At 42.4% G+C, this 15,083-nt stretch overlaps 1 protein-coding gene across 1 annotated transcript; it reads right to left on the bottom strand.

Annotated features, from left to right (window-relative positions):
* Positions 1 to 10,337: 10,337 nt before the first annotated feature.
* LOC136062704 (protein FAR1-RELATED SEQUENCE 5-like) lies at positions 10,338 to 12,117 on the bottom strand. Its single transcript, XM_065762123.1, has 3 exons — positions 11,613 to 12,117; positions 10,990 to 11,486; positions 10,338 to 10,502 (listed from the first exon to the last, which is right to left on the bottom strand). Exons 1-3 carry the CDS (start codon positions 12,115 to 12,117, stop codon positions 10,338 to 10,340), a joined length of 1,167 nt encoding a protein of 388 aa, XP_065618195.1.
* Between the last annotated feature and the right edge of the window lie 2,966 nt (positions 12,118 to 15,083).

The raw sequence follows: 15,083 nt of genomic DNA, 5'->3' as shown, positions 1-15,083 counted from the left end.
ATCTTTCCACACATCATCTTCTCTAACTGCTCTTATTTCTTCATTCTAGTATTTTCTCATTTGCTCTCCTTTTTTTTCTTACCTGAGTCTTCTGTTCCCAACTCTTTTCTTTTCTTTCGATCAGTCTCATCGCCATCTTCTTTTCTTCTTTCCAGATACCCATTACTTCAATGGCTTCTTCTTCTTCTCGAAAAAGAAAGGAGCGTACTCCTAGTCCCTTTGAAGGTGAGGGCTCCTCTAGTTCTGCGCAAGATGAGCCTGTCGTTGGGCGCCCTGCTTTTCCTTTGTGAGACCCCTAGTATACTCCTAGCTTATTCTTTCCTCGGGTGTCTCATGGCGAAACCCCTCCATCCCCTCACGTCTGGGTATTTCTGGTCAAGCGGGTTTTGCTGGTTCCGCACAAGTTCCAGACCCTATGGAGATTTTTGATCTTCAAATTAGGCGAGGACTTCGGGAGGCGGTCCCCATCTTCTTTGATTTTGTCGCTGGAAAGATCTAAGGCTGGCCCATTTGGGTGGATAATGAGCTTTTTGACGAGGAGTTTGTGGGTCGCTTAGATCGTGCCGGCGTCCTGAAGGCAGTGGCTATTTCCAGGAATCTCGAGGGTTTCAAAGATGCCAAAGGCCTTAGGCATTTGGTGCGCCGTTGGTGTCCTACTTTGCATACTTTCTGCTTTTCTGTTGGTGAACTGACTGTTACCTTGGAGGATGTGGTCAATAATTTTCTCCTTCCGGTGCTTGGGGATGAAAACCCCTTTGATATCAAGCTTTCTGATGAGGATCTCGAAGTGGAAGAGAAATTATTTGCTCACTTTGGTGGACGTACTGCTTCTTCTGGTGGGAAACCGGTCAGGATGGGTTATGACTCTTTCACGTGAAAAGGATAAGGAGGTTAGGCGTGCTGGGTTCCTTGCATTCTGGCTTAGCAAGTTCCTATTCAGCGAGTTCCCCGGGTATGAGATCAAGTCCACTCTTTTTCCTTTGGCGATTAAGTTGGCTCAGGGCGCCCAATATCCTCTAGCCCCCATGTTTTTGGGTCATGTTTATTCTCAATTGGATCAACTTCATGGAGATGAGGCTGAGGGTGATTCTTGTTATGTTATCACTTCTTCGCTTCATTGCGCCATTCTCCAAGTATTTATGTGGGACCGCTCTTCAGTTACCTTAGCAAAATGTAAGAATTTAAGGTTTGTGAAAGATAAGTTTCAGGGATCTCCTGATGTGGTAAAAGGGCTTTGTGGCAGTTCTACTGACAGCCTCCCTATTATTTTTCGTTGGCTGAGTCTAAAAGGTGGCAATCTTAACTTGGTTGAGTTATTTGATCAAGCAGGCCATTTGAATTGGCGCTCCCCCCGGGAGTTTGGCCCTGGTTTTGTTTGCAATTCTGTGTTATCTCCCTTTCTGACTTGTACAGGGAACACTTTTGATTTACGTAGTGGTGATGAAGGCAGCTTAGTCTACTTGGCTTGCATTAGTCCTTCCTGGCTTCCTGTGCTTTCCTCGACTGGCCCACAGTACACCCATTATTCGGCGCATCGAGTACTTCGGCAGTTTGGCTTTGATCAGGATGTTCCCCCAGTGTTCAATGACATAGTTCCTTCTCTTCCTTCCTTGGATCCCTTCATGAGACTTCAGGCATTCTCTTATTGGTCAAGACGGAGTCCTCAGTTTGTAGTGCCTAACTCTCAGAGAGGAGTTTTTGCCTCTAGTGGCTATGTTGGTTATTGGAGGAGGGTTCAGAAGTCCTTTGCTGATTATGCTGGTTCTAGGACGATTGGGAGAGTACCCAACCCTGACATTTCTTCCGCCCCATCATCCAACTGGCGTCTGTCCCTGCCTACTGCTGGTGTTGTTTCTACGGCTGTGAGCAGCAAAACTGGTTTTGCAGAATGGCATACTTCCAGGGAAGGCTGGATGACTTATGCGCAGGATTTCCCAGAGAACTGGTTGGAGTGTGATCTTGTTGTTGGTGCTTCTGCTGGGGTACCAATTAAAAAAGGGGCAGTAGAGGGAATAAGTGCTAGTACTCCCGTTGGCATGAGTAAAGGGAAATCAGTTAAACAGGAAAAGTTGAAGGAGGTCGCGGCTGAAGAGAGTCTAGAGGATGTTGGCTCTAAGTCAAAGAAAAAGAAGAAGACTGGGAAATCCCAGAAGCAGTTGATACTTGCTGAGGAGAAGGAAGTGGAGCAACCTTTGGCTACAAGGGGCCGAGTGAAGACTAAGGTAGAGTCTTCTCTTCCTCAGGCTCTTGTGAGTCTTTCAGTTCATGGTTTCTCGGGACCCTTTGGGCGTACCCGTAGTAAACAACAGAGACCTGAAGACCTTGTTGAAAGAGAGAGAAGGGCAAGGCCTCGTTCCTCCTTTGCTCTTTTAAGTTGCAGTTTTGTCGTTTCTCCCTTTTTTTTTTTTTTTTTTTGAACTAATGGGTGATTTTTTTTTTTTTTTTTTTTTTGCAGTCCAAGCATAAGCTAGATCCCAGAAAGGGTAAAAGCTAGTCTTCTGGTGAAGATGTGGTACGACTTTCCTTATCTGTGTCTTTTGCTACTTCCTCACATTCATTTCACAAGTGTTATATATCCGTGCTGCCCTATTGCTCACGTCCTTTCCTTTTTTTTTTTGTTCCTCCCCCTTTTTTTTTTTAGGTTGAGGTTCCTCCCCCTGTGGTCGATGAGACTCTGGAGGAGGAGATGGCTACAGCTACATTCCAGAGTAGGGGAGAGGAGGCTCCCAGTGGTGGTATGGCTGAGGAGACCAGGCAACCAATGTAGGACGTCCAGGCTGCCCAGGATCCTAAGGCTCCCAAGCTTCCCGCATCCCCAGGTTCTCAGTTTGAGCAGATTCCCAGCCCTGTCAAGACCATGTTACCTCAGACTGGGTTAAGTACAAAGACTTTGGGAGGCGCATCATCATCTGGGCAAACAGGTGAGCGTTTCTTTTCTTTTATATAGCTTTTTAGTTTTATCTCTTTTGCNATATATATATATATATTTTCCAGTTCATGAATCTTGGCAGGTTTTTTTTTTTTTTTTTTTTTTTTTCTTTTTATCAAGTACTGGGCTAGGTATCCTCAGTATATGCCTGGGATCCTAGACCATGTATTTGAGACTTAGCTGCTTCATAGCTATCTATGGGGTGATCCTGGGTTATGCATCAGAAAGATTTCCCCAGGTATCCTCCCTCTTCTTCTTAGTTACGCAAGTACTGAACTGGGTACATTGGGCAATATTTTACCTGTCCCAGCTCATGAATCTTGGCAGGTTTTTTTTTTATCAAGTACCAGGCTCGGTATCCTCAGTATATGCCTGGGATCCTAGACCATGTATTTGAGACTTAGCTGCTTTGTAGCTATCTGTGGGGTAATCCTGGGTTATGCATCAAAAAGATTTCCCCAGATATCCTCCCTTTGATTTCGTCTGTATTAGGACTTTGTGATACTTAGGATTTAATAACTGAGAAAAAGAAGAAATTTCATTGAATTTAAAACATAAATGTCATTCAAGGAATACAGCAAATCGAAACAAAGATAGTAAGGATCATGTAATGTCCTTCTATCTCGAGCCTTGAGCAAAATTACTTAAATAATAATATATAAAAAAAAAGACAGAAACACTTAGCAGGTTGGAGAGCTTGGCAAAAAGGGTTCCAATGTACTGAGACCTCTCCCTTCTCATGCGTAGTATGGTTTCAACCACTTTCCATTTATGGGCTTTGTCAGGACTGTTCCATCCTCCTTTGTAAGGTAGTAGTATCCACTATCATGGGCCTCCTTGATGATGTAGGGTCCTTCCCACTTTGGGGCGAATTTGGAAGGTCCTGGTAGGTTTCTTTTTACATGTTCCGCTGTCCTTAGTACCAACTACCCTTTAGTGAAAGTCCTCGGGCGTACTGCTTGTGCATATGCTCTTGTCATCCTTTGCTAGTACCTCTAGCTTCTTTTCTTGGCTAGCTCTCTTTCTTCCTCTACTCCTTCCAGGTCTGCTAATCTCCTTTCATTGTTTGTGTCCTCGGTGTCCTCCTGACTTTCCTCGAGTACTACTCTTGGTGTGGGAACAATTAGTTCTACTGGGCTGATGGCTTCTGTTCCATAGATCAGGGAGAATGGTGAGAATCTCGTGGCTGTTTTCACAGAGTTCCTGCATGCCCAAAGTACATCTGCCAGGTGGTCGCTCCATTTTCCCCCGTACTCTTGCTTCATTTTTTTAAGGATTTTCAATATCACCCTATTAGTGGCCTCTGCCTGGCCATTTCCTTGTGGGTAGTAGGGCGTAGACCTTCCATGCTTGATGTAGTAAGCCTCTGTTAGCCCCTTCATGTCTTTATTTATGAATGGGGTTCCGTTGTCACTGATCAACCTCCTGGGGATCCCAAACCTTGTAATGATATGGTCTCGAATGAAGTTTGCTACAGCTGCTCCAGTGGCTTTTTTCAAGGGGATGGCCTCTACCCACTTTGTAAAGTATTCAGTGGCTGCCAAGATCCATATGTAACTGCCGGATGGAGGATTTATAGGCCCTATGAGATCAAGCCCCCAAGTGTGGAAAGGCCACGGAGTTGTCATATCCTGTAACATGTTTGGGTGGGTATGGATGGCATCTCTGAGGACTTGGCATGCGTGGCAGGTTTTGACTATCTCCTCAGAGTCCTTTTTCATTGTTGGCTAGTAGTATCCCAACAATAGTAACTGTTTATAGAGCCTCCTCTTTCCTGGGTGGCTTCCACAATCACCAGAATGGACCTCCCTGACTACTTCCCTTGCTTCCTTTGGTCCCAAGCATCTTAGGGGATCTCCGCTGTATCCCTTTTTGAATAGGATCCCATTTTGTAAGAAATATCTGGCTATGAGCTTCTTGAGCTTGTGGGCCAGTGTCCTGTCAGTTGGTAGGATCATTTGAGCCAAGTATTCCATGAAGGGAGTCCTCCAATCTTCTGTAACAAATACAGCATAGCTTTCTTCCTTGTCCACCGAGGATTGGCATTCTTGACATTTTTCCTGTATAGTTGATGCCTTTTTGTTCATATTTGGCCAGTAGTACCCCATGCGTTGCATCCTCCTGTATAGACTGATCTTTTTTGAGGTCCCGCAGACTTGGGCATGTAGTTCTTCCAACCTTTGCTTCCCCTCTTTCTCATTGATTCATCTGGATAGGATTCCTTCGGGTAGTCTTCTGTATAGTTCTCCTTCTATCAGAGCGTTGTCCCTCAGCTTCTTGACACCCCCTCCAGATCCTGTTTCTTTCATTTTTTCTTTTACCTCGTTCCTCCAGTCCCACTACTTGGACTCTCCGGGGGATATCTGTGAGAGGACTTTTAAGATGGAATGTTCCTGCCTTCCTATTCTGACCAGAGTGTCTTTTCCCTGGAATGGTACTTGGGATCCTAGGGTGGCAAGCGCATCTGCAAACCTATTTTCACTTCTCTGCATATACTCTATGCTAAAGGTCAGGAACTCCTGCTCCAGCCTCTGTGCCCATGTCCTGTAGGCCGCCAAACTTTGTTCTATTAGTGCAAAGTCACCTTTCACCTGAGAGACTACAAGATTGGAATCTCCCAGTACTCTCATGTGTTTCACCCCAATACTGAGTGCTATAGTTAGCCCGGTTAAGTACGCCTCGTACTCAGCTGCATTATTGGAGCAGGGAAAACCGAGCTTAAAAGATAGAGGTATGGTGTCCCCATTTTCACAGCTCAGTACAACCCCCACCCCATTTAAGGTTGTTGTAGCTGACCCATCGAATCTCATTGTCCATTTCTTTCTTGGGATTTTTGCTACTGCTACTTCACCCGGGATCTCTTCACTTAGCGAGCTTTCCTCTTTCCCTGGGAACTGTGCCAGGAGGTCAGCTATGGCTTGACTCTTGACGGCCTTGGGGGTCCTTAGGCCTATGTCATATTGAGAAAGCAGGATCAGCCACTGTGCGATTCTTCCCGTTAGGAGGGGCTGATGCAGGAGTGCTTTTATGGGGTGTGACTTAGTCACTAAAAGGATTTGGTGAGCTGAGAAATATCTATTCAGCCTCTGCGATGCGTAAATAACCACTAGGCAAGCCTTTTCTATCCTGGGATACCTGGTCTCGGCATCCTTGAGTGTTCTGCTCACATAGTAAACAGGTTGCTCGTTCCCATCATCATCCTCTTACGCCAGCAGGGCTCCTATTGCTTGGGCATTTGATGCCAAGTACAATAATAGGGGTCGCCCACGTGTTGGTGCCTGGAGAGTGGGCAGATGATTCATGATCTGTTGGACCCTTTGGAAGGCTTCCTGTTATTCTGCTCCCCATGTGAACTCAGTTCCTTTCTTTAATAGCTTGGATAAACCTCCTGTGGCTGAAGCCAGTCCTGGCACGAATCTCCTGATGTAGGAGACCCTTCCCAGGAAGCTTTTGAGTTCCTTCACTATTGTTGGTCTTTTCATTGTGGCAATGGCTGCAGCTTTGGCTGGATCTACACTTATTCCTTTGTGATGTACCAGGAACCCAAGGAACTTTCCTGTAGATACTCCAAAGGCACATTTCATGGGGTTCATGCATAGCTTGTACTCTCTGCATCTTTTGAAAACTCGTTCAAGTACCTGAAGGTGTCCTGTCCTAGTTTTTTACTTGACCACAATATCATCCACATAGTCTTCCATTTCCTCATGCATCATATCATAGAAGATGGCTATCATGGTTCGCTGGTATGTGGCTCCTGCATTTTTGAGGCCAAAGGGCATTACAGTGTAATAAAAATTTCTGATTGGTGTCCTGAATGCTGTCTTCTCGGCATCCTTGGCAGCCATACGAATCTGGTTGTACCCACTATACCCATCCATGAATGAGAACATAGAACTTCCCACAGTTGAATCCACAAAGAGATCAATATTAGGAAGTGGGAACTCATCTTTAGGACACACTTTATTCAAGTTGCGGAAGTCTACACAGCAACGGATCTGGCCGTTCTTTTTCTTCACAGGTACTACGTTAGAAAGCCATCTGGGGTGCTGAATGGGCTTAATAAAACCAGCTACTAGCAGCTTCTTGACCTCTTGAGTTATCTGGGCTTCTATATCAGTGTGAAAGACCCTGGCTGGTTGGATTACTGGTCTAACTCCTGGGTCCACATTGAGGGCATAGACTACTAGCCCGGGATCCAGACCAGGCATCTCATCATAGCTCCATGCAAACACATCTGTGTATTCTTTGAGCAAAGCCACCAGTGGCCCCTTTTCTTGTGTTGCCAATTGACTACTGATGAAAACAGGCTTCTGGGATCCCAGCTCAGCCTCCAAGTTTACTTCCTGCAATTCTTCCTCAAGCTGGATTTGTCTCTTTGACTGGCTCATCTGGGACTTCCTCTTGAGCTATCATACATTCTGGTGGTCCGGGACCTTCCTGCACGATGCACTCATGTCCCACGCACCTTCACAAGCGGTATATTAATCTTCCCCCAGGTTCCCGTACCACTACACACTCTTGGGATCCTGAGGTGCTAGGCTCCTTCTTTTGCCTTTTTCTCTTCAGGAGGTCCCTCAAGTCATGGGTACCTCCTCCTTCTTCTTTTTCCAAGATAGGTGTTCCTGAGGTCCCTAGTATGGGACTTTCATCATCGGGTTCTAGCTCATCATAGAACATTGTTTCTACAAAGTTTACTTCTTCTTGGCTGAAAGGGTTATGGTTGGTAGGGATCCTTACAGGCCTCCCATTCAATCTCCCCTTAACACACTGATGGTATGTAGATGGTATAAGGCGGTGCTTATAGAGCCATGGCCGTCCCAGCAGTACATGGTAGGACACCTCTGAATTGATTATATGAAATCTGGTCAAGGCTACTATTGGCCCCACCCTTAGAGCTAGCTATACATATCCTTCGGTTGATTCTGCGGATCCCCCAAATCCGATTATCTCCATGGGAGCCCCCAGGATCCTTCTTCCAGCTAAGCCCACGGCTTCCAAGGTATTTAGGGCTATGAGGTTGAGTGATGCTCCTGTGTCCACTAGTGCTCTCCTGATTTGGTCACCATTTATGGTGGCCATTAAGTAGAGAGGTCTGCAGTGGTCTGAATGCTCAACCTCCATGTCTTCATCAGTGAAAGTTATGGCATTGGTTGTCTCCAAGAAAGCTCAACTGGCATGTGATTCTGCTGTGAAACATTCCATTCTTGAATCTGCTACTATGGTCATGAGAGATTCCGTAGCCACCCTCCTTGCTTCTGGTCCAAATCCCAGCTGATTGAATAGTGATCTGAACTTGGGATTCTTCTGGAGGGTCCTGACTGTGTTTGGGTGGAAGGATCCTTCTGGCTTTTCTGCTTCTACTGGGTTCCCATGGATTACCACAGCTGCCACCCCCTTTCCTTTGTGGTCGGGCAGGGGGTTTCTTTGTACTTTTAGTTCCTTCTAGGTGAGCTCCAGGGTTCCTTCTCTTAGCTTCCTGTGAAAAAGCCTGCGGAGGGTCCAGCAATATTTGGTGGAATGCTTAACATAGTTATGAATCCTGCAAAACAAAGGATTTTTCCTTTCTTCCTCGGTCGGTGGCCTGGATACAGTGAATGGCCTAACCACTCCATCCCCGATCCATTTGTCCAGGACGTGGTTTAATTCTTCTTCAGTACATGGGATCACTGGTGGTTCCTCGAATGTTTTTCCATCGGGCCTCTTCCTTTTTTCTCCTACCGATGCTGTCATGGCTTGGGACGCTGGTACCCGCTTCGCCCTCATAGTTTGTGCTGTCCTTCTTATTCTCTGTAACAGGTCAGCGAACTGTGTGATACATAAATTTTCGAGGTTGAGTCTGTAATCGAAAAGCATGTTGGAGACGCAAGTCTCCACGAGCTCCTTTTCTTCATGGTCCCCATAACAGTCTAGGGACACATCTTCAAATCTTTTGATGAACTGGACAGGATCCTCTCCAGGCCTCTGTCTTATCATCTGAAGACTTTGGAAAGTGACCTTGTCTTCACCAGGGTAATATTTTGCACAAAATTTTTCCATCATTTCGTCCCATGTCTTAATGGACCCAGGCCTCAGTGTGGTGTACCAAGTGTATGCTCTGTCCACTAGGGACTTAGCAAACTCCCTTAGACACAGCTCCCGGTCTCCTGCGTAGGGGCCCATGGTGTGGACGAACCTACTCACGTGTTCTACTGCACTTTCATTCCTTCCATCAAAAGGGTGGAACTTTGGTGGCTCATATCCCTTGGGGTATGGCTTGCCAAGGAGTTCTGGTGGGAATGGGGGATCCCGAGAAAATTGCTTGGGGGTCCCGGAAAGTTTTCCCCTTTCTTGTTCCAAGAGGGCACTGACATCTACCAGTGTTAGGTATTGGGGGTTAGTTCCTCCTCCCACTGCTGACCCTCCCTCTGGCTGGGTTCCATCTTGGTTGCCCACGTGGGGGGCATTGTCTCTATCTTCCTGTGTCTTGCCTTCTTTAAGAAGGCGAACTTCTTGTTGCAGATCTTTCAACATCGCCGTCATCTGAGCTATAGGGTCTAGCTCCTGCCTTGCATTCCTCTGTTCTGACACGGCCTTGTGCTCTGCTAGGGGCACCTCGCCTCTTTGTCTGGAGGCCACTTCATTTTCCCCCATGGGCTCAGAGGCCGTGGGTGGCACATTAGCACCTTTACTGTTCCTTTGTCTTGGAGGCATGTTCAGCGAAGGGATTGCTTCTTCCCTTTTCTTTACCCAGTCCCCAACGGAGTCGCCAAAATGTGAGAGTGCCTTTTTTCTTTAGCACTATGGCCCAAGGATCCTGGGCCGTGTAAGATGTTCTTGGTGGACTGGGATCGATTCTCCGCAGCTAAAAGGCTGTTTTAAGAATTGATTGGTGCACAGAACAAACTTCCTACAATACAAACAACTAACAAAAAAAAGAGTATTCGTATTGAATGACATTTTAACAATAAAGGAAATGCATAATAAGTGAAATATAATGTAAAGAACACATTAGGGATCCTCTAATTAGTGAGGTGTGTTTCATTAGTTTCTTTTAATTGTGATTACAATGCTCGCTAAACATGATGCAAGGTTCAACTGAGTTCAAAAATTACAGACTTTGATAGCCATTCAAGCTTCAAAGACTTGCAAGGTTTGAATTCGTTGAATCCGAGCGTGTACTGTAGCGGCTGCCTCTGGGATACCGGGAACAAATTCCTCTGTTTTCCCTTCAATTTTATAGAGTCTCTTCTACAATTTTTTGTGAGACTTTAGAGAAACGATTTTAAATGCCTTAACGAATGATCTAAGCGTCCAGAATTGAATGCCTTATCCTTTTTCCTTCCCCCCTTTTATAGCACAGCTTCGAGCTCCCGGGGTACTAACGATTTCTCCTTTTTGCCCCTTGAAGTCTGTCCCGTGCCTGGTTGCTTCAGGATCGTGTCGTTTCCTTTTTCTTCATAGTTTCTTTCTTTTTGTTGCGACCGGATGAAAGTCTCCCAGCTAGCTTCCCATTTCCAGATTTTCCTGTTGGCTGACCTGAGGCTTTTTTGGCTTTTGCTCCAGCTTTCCCAGTTGTACTTTTCCTTGTCTCTTTCTTCAAATGGTTGGAACCAAAGCTCCTGCTTTTTGCTTTGTACTTCCACTGTGTGCCTGGGTCATAAGGTCCGCGTGCCTTTTGTCTCTTTTCTCTTCAAATCTGCTTTAGTTTCACTTCGTGCATCCAGAGATCCTCTGCCTCTGGTGCTGCTTCTAGGCGTCCTGACCCAATTCTTCTTTCTAGGCTTCCTTCGGCTTGCTGTTTTTTTATCTATTTTTTCTTGGGCCCTTTTTTTTTTTTCGTGGAGCTCTAGATCAGATCCTCTGGGCTTCTTCCCCTTTCTTTCTTTTCTTCTTCCTTTTCTTTATTGTGAGAACCCACCCTTTATTATTTCTTTTTTCTTTGTGTGAAATGGGCCCAAAGTCTTTTCCATCTCTTTTGGGCCTATTTGTGGCTATTTAATTATTTTAAACCTCAACATATGCCATACACACAAACGATGATTAGATTTAGGAAATATCTTTGTTATTGCTTTAGCCATTACAGCAGATTGATCTGTAAGTATAGTTGTTGGCTGCTTTCCTGACATTGCAGTTAAAAAAGTTTCAAACAACCACTTAAATGACTCTATAGTCTCATCATAAAGTAAGGCTGCACCAAAGATAATTGATTGTTTGTAGTGATTAACCCCAAGGAATGAAGCAAAGGGATGATCATATCTATTTGTTCGATAAGTTGTGTCAAAACAAACAACATCTCCAAAGTGCCCGTAATCAACTATTGATCTACCATCAGCCCAAAAAATGTTCATGATTTGACCATCATCATCAACTTGCATTGAATAAAAATAAGATGGATCTGCCAATTGCATCTTATGAAAGTACTCCATCATAGTAGGTCCATCTCCTTTCCTCAAAGCCATCCTCCTCTCATTATGTACATGATTTTTATAGTCAACATCCATAAACCCAAGATTTTCACGACCCCCAGCTTGCATGCTCAATAATTTAATGGTTTGTTTAATTGATATTCCAGACCTCTCTGCATCATTTGCAATGGCTTTTTAAGCAGATGAAATTTTTCTCTTCGATCTTAACATATGTTTCATTGGCAAAGGAGCAAACTCATGATTATGTTGACCATGAAAAGAAACAACATGTAACATACCATCATTTTGAAGATGACAGGTCATTTGTGCTAAACAACCTGTTCGTGAAATTGGACGATGATAAGATGCATTTTCGCGACGTTTGTCAACAACTCGTTCACCCTCTTTTGAGCAACTAAATGTTCTCCTTATAATTTGCCCCGGATTTCCTCGCTTTACAAAATGTTTCCATACACTAAAGCCAATTCGGTGAGCATATTCTTTGTAAAATTCATATGCACTCTCATCACAATCAAATTTCATGCCAATTGCTAAAGTATTTGATTTGTTTGGGCTTCCAAGAGTAAGTTCTACTTTAGTCTCCTCTTGTTGATCAGCTATCCAACCAATGAATTCATCTTCCAATACAATTTCTGGTACTTCTACAATTTCCTTGCTATGTCTACTTGGAGTATTTGAATTTTTTGGGCTTCCATGAGTAGGTTCTATTTGAGCTTCCTCTTGTTGATCAGCTATACAATCGTTCAATTCATCTTCCAATAAAATGATTTGACTAGTATCCATCACCTGTAGTCAAGATACATATTCAAAATCAAATCAGAAAAAAGGAAAAATTTTATAAACAATATTTAAAAAAAGTATTCCAATATTCAGGACCCATTAAAGAATACTCTCCATGAATTACTTACAAACACTAGAGTTTTAGAATGTATAAATCTAGAAGCCTATAAAGTTTACTCTCAGTTCTTATACTTTTGAAAATCAAGTCAATATGAACAAGAACAATTTTTTTAGATGAATCAAAGATAAATTCAATACTAAAGAAAAATGAATACAATTTCTACAACTTAGCTAAATTTAGTATCATAAAAACTACAACAAAACCATAGTACAAGACAGCAAATAACAACAGTATTACATATTAGAGAAGAAATACACATAAATCAATTTGTTTAATAAGTAAATTAAACTAGATTTGGTAACTTATAAACAAACGCTAGAAAATCCTCTTCAGTTCTTGAAGGAATCAAGGTTATCAATGAACTATCAAACTAAAAAACGCACATTAATAATAATGATAAAAAAAAAAACCAGAAAATCCAGAACTCACATTAATAATCAAACACAATTCATTCAGAAAAAAAATTAATAGAATTAAAAAGGTAAATTTAGTTATCTATGAATAAAACAAAAGGAAATTTAGTTCTAACCAGTGAAGCGGCGGAGAGTGGGTGGGCCGGCGGTGGAGACAGAGGAAGATTGAGGTGGTTGGCCGGCGATGGAGATAGTACAGGATTTGAGGTTGGCCGGCGGTGGAGATAGGAGGCTATGGGTGATTGGTTGGAGCTGGGTTTTGGCCTTCTGGGTTACAGTTTAGAGAGAGAGATCATACGTATAGAATTTTTGAGGGTTTTTAGTTTTTAGTTTTTATTTTTATTTTTTATTTTTTTAATAGGTAGTGTAGTTAACTAGGGTTAGTTGAGTTAAGTTTACTTAAGTAATCATGTGCAATGCACATGCTATTTTTTACACGTCATCTTATTAGAGCAGTTTGTAGCCTAAGGCTACAACTGGTTTTGTAGCTAAACTTTGTCCCTGTTTATTTATTTTTATTTTTATTTTTATGAATATTTGAGTTGTTGGATGTTTCAATCATGTGGGTTGTTTAATCTGTGGTTTTTTTTTTATTTTTTATTTTTTTTTTACTAAATTAACCGCACTGAATCGGAATGGTGCACTGCACCTTGTGTAGACCGGTTCCCATCCCTTCACAAGGGAGGTGCGGTTAGGGATGAGGGAAAACCGCCCTTGTAGGTGCGGTGCAAACCAACCACCCCCCCCCCCAGATTGACAAATTATGAGACTAACAGGGTTTTACCTCTTCATCTTCAACATATCTTCTCTGGAATATCTAATTCTCAGAAACAATGATCTATATGGTAGTCTCCAACAGATATATGTTACCATCCTTCTGTATCGAGGTACTTTATCTCACCATAATAATTTTCTGGAACCATACTATAAAAATTGGGAATTGTGCTTTGCTACAAAAATTGGACCTTGGTGAAAACAACTTGACAAGTAACATTTCACATTTCCTTTTGTTAAGAGATCATATAATATCATGTTAAATTGGAAGAACTCTTGATATGTTTATAACAAGTCATTCAGCCAAAAAAAAAAGTTTATTACAAGTCAGTTTATAATTGAGGAAAATGCGCACATTCAACCTGCACAATTATATGATTGTACCTGTAGGTAGTCTTGGGGCAATATGAGCCAAGATTGAGCATTCAAGTAAAATGTTATCAGGCAGATTTATGAACATCTGTTTTTGGATGTTAACCACTTTGGCAGGAAATATGGCAGAAGGGAAATTGGATTTCTTCCAATTTAAGCAACTTGAAATTGAGCACAACAAACTTACAGGCTCCATTCCTCGACCCTCTTCAGCATTTCAACAACGGAGTCCATTTCACAGGTATCAAATCACCTTTCGGTCAGTCTTCCTCAGATATAGGCATTTCACTTCCCAATCTTAGAGAAGTATATTTAGGAGAAAATAAAGCTTGGTGGAAATCTTCGAAGTTCTATCACTAATAATTCAAAGTTACCATTCTAGATATTAGGGGGCAACTTATTCACTGGTTATGCACCAAAGAACTTTGGTAATTAGGGACAACTCCAACTGCTCAAGTTGGGGTATAATAACTTGACTAATGAACCTTTTCCAGAATCTAGCTTTATTGATTCTCTGGTGCTTTACCCAAATTTTCTCAATAAACAAACTGTGGTACAGCCTCTACCATGTTCATCATTCTTCATTTCAATAGCTAAAAACTTAAAATTGCAGCTTTAAAGAAAAAAAATAAAAACACACACACACACACAAATTACATAATTTACATCTTCAAAATTCGTTTATCTTTTCCAATGTTTCCTAACAACCAAATAGATCTATGACAATTTAACCTCAAGTCCAAAAATTTAAATTTCCGTCTACTTTCGCAAACTTTCTCGCGAACCAAATAGAAACGAGTGTAACCAAAAAAAAAAAAAAAATCAGCTTCAACATTCTAAGCAACCAAACAGGCTATCAACTAAGTACAAATAAATTACATTTATTTCCACACTTTCTCTCATTCTCTGATAATAATCACATCCTTTTGCAAGCAAGGTCAGCAAATATGCACACAGATAACATACACCTATAGTACTAAATTGATAGTAAATTTCATCAGCCAAGGATTCTATCTCAAATTCAATTCGTTCTCACTTCTACAATTCCACAAAGCTAGTCAATCACATAATGCGATCAAAGAAATTCATGCAATAAACCAAAAAAAAAAAAAAAAAAAACCCATTTAAAAAAAAAATACAAGAAAATCACATCAACTAAGATTCATAATAGGCAGAAGAGAATAAAAAAATTGGGAGTTTTTGTGAGAGACATTACATCATCCCAGGCGGAAGCAATGTCCTCAGGCGAGCGATCCTTCACTCTCTGAATATCCATAATAGAGTCCAAC

This window comes from Quercus suber, unplaced genomic scaffold, assembly GCF_002906115.3.
Source record: "Quercus suber isolate HL8 unplaced genomic scaffold, Cork oak 2.0 scaffold_443, whole genome shotgun sequence".
In the NCBI taxonomy this organism is placed as follows: domain Eukaryota; kingdom Viridiplantae; phylum Streptophyta; class Magnoliopsida; order Fagales; family Fagaceae; genus Quercus; species Quercus suber.
Note: the sequence above shows the minus strand (reverse complement) of the source record. Positions and strands in the feature narration are given on the sequence as shown.

Bases quoted from the DNA above. Each gene is read 5' to 3' on its own strand.
- LOC136062704 (XM_065762123.1), bottom strand. From the start codon at position 12,117: ATGGATACTAGTCAAATCATTTTATTGGAAGATGAATTGAACGATTGT. The intron at 11,487-11,612 runs GTATGTTACATG...CAAATGATGCAG, and splicing joins CTGTCATCTTCAAAATGATG to AGAGGTCTGGAATATCAATT. The intron at 10,503-10,989 runs GTAATGGCTAAA...AACCATTTGAAG, and splicing joins TACTTACAGATCAATCTGCT to AAAGAGACAAGGAAAAGTAC.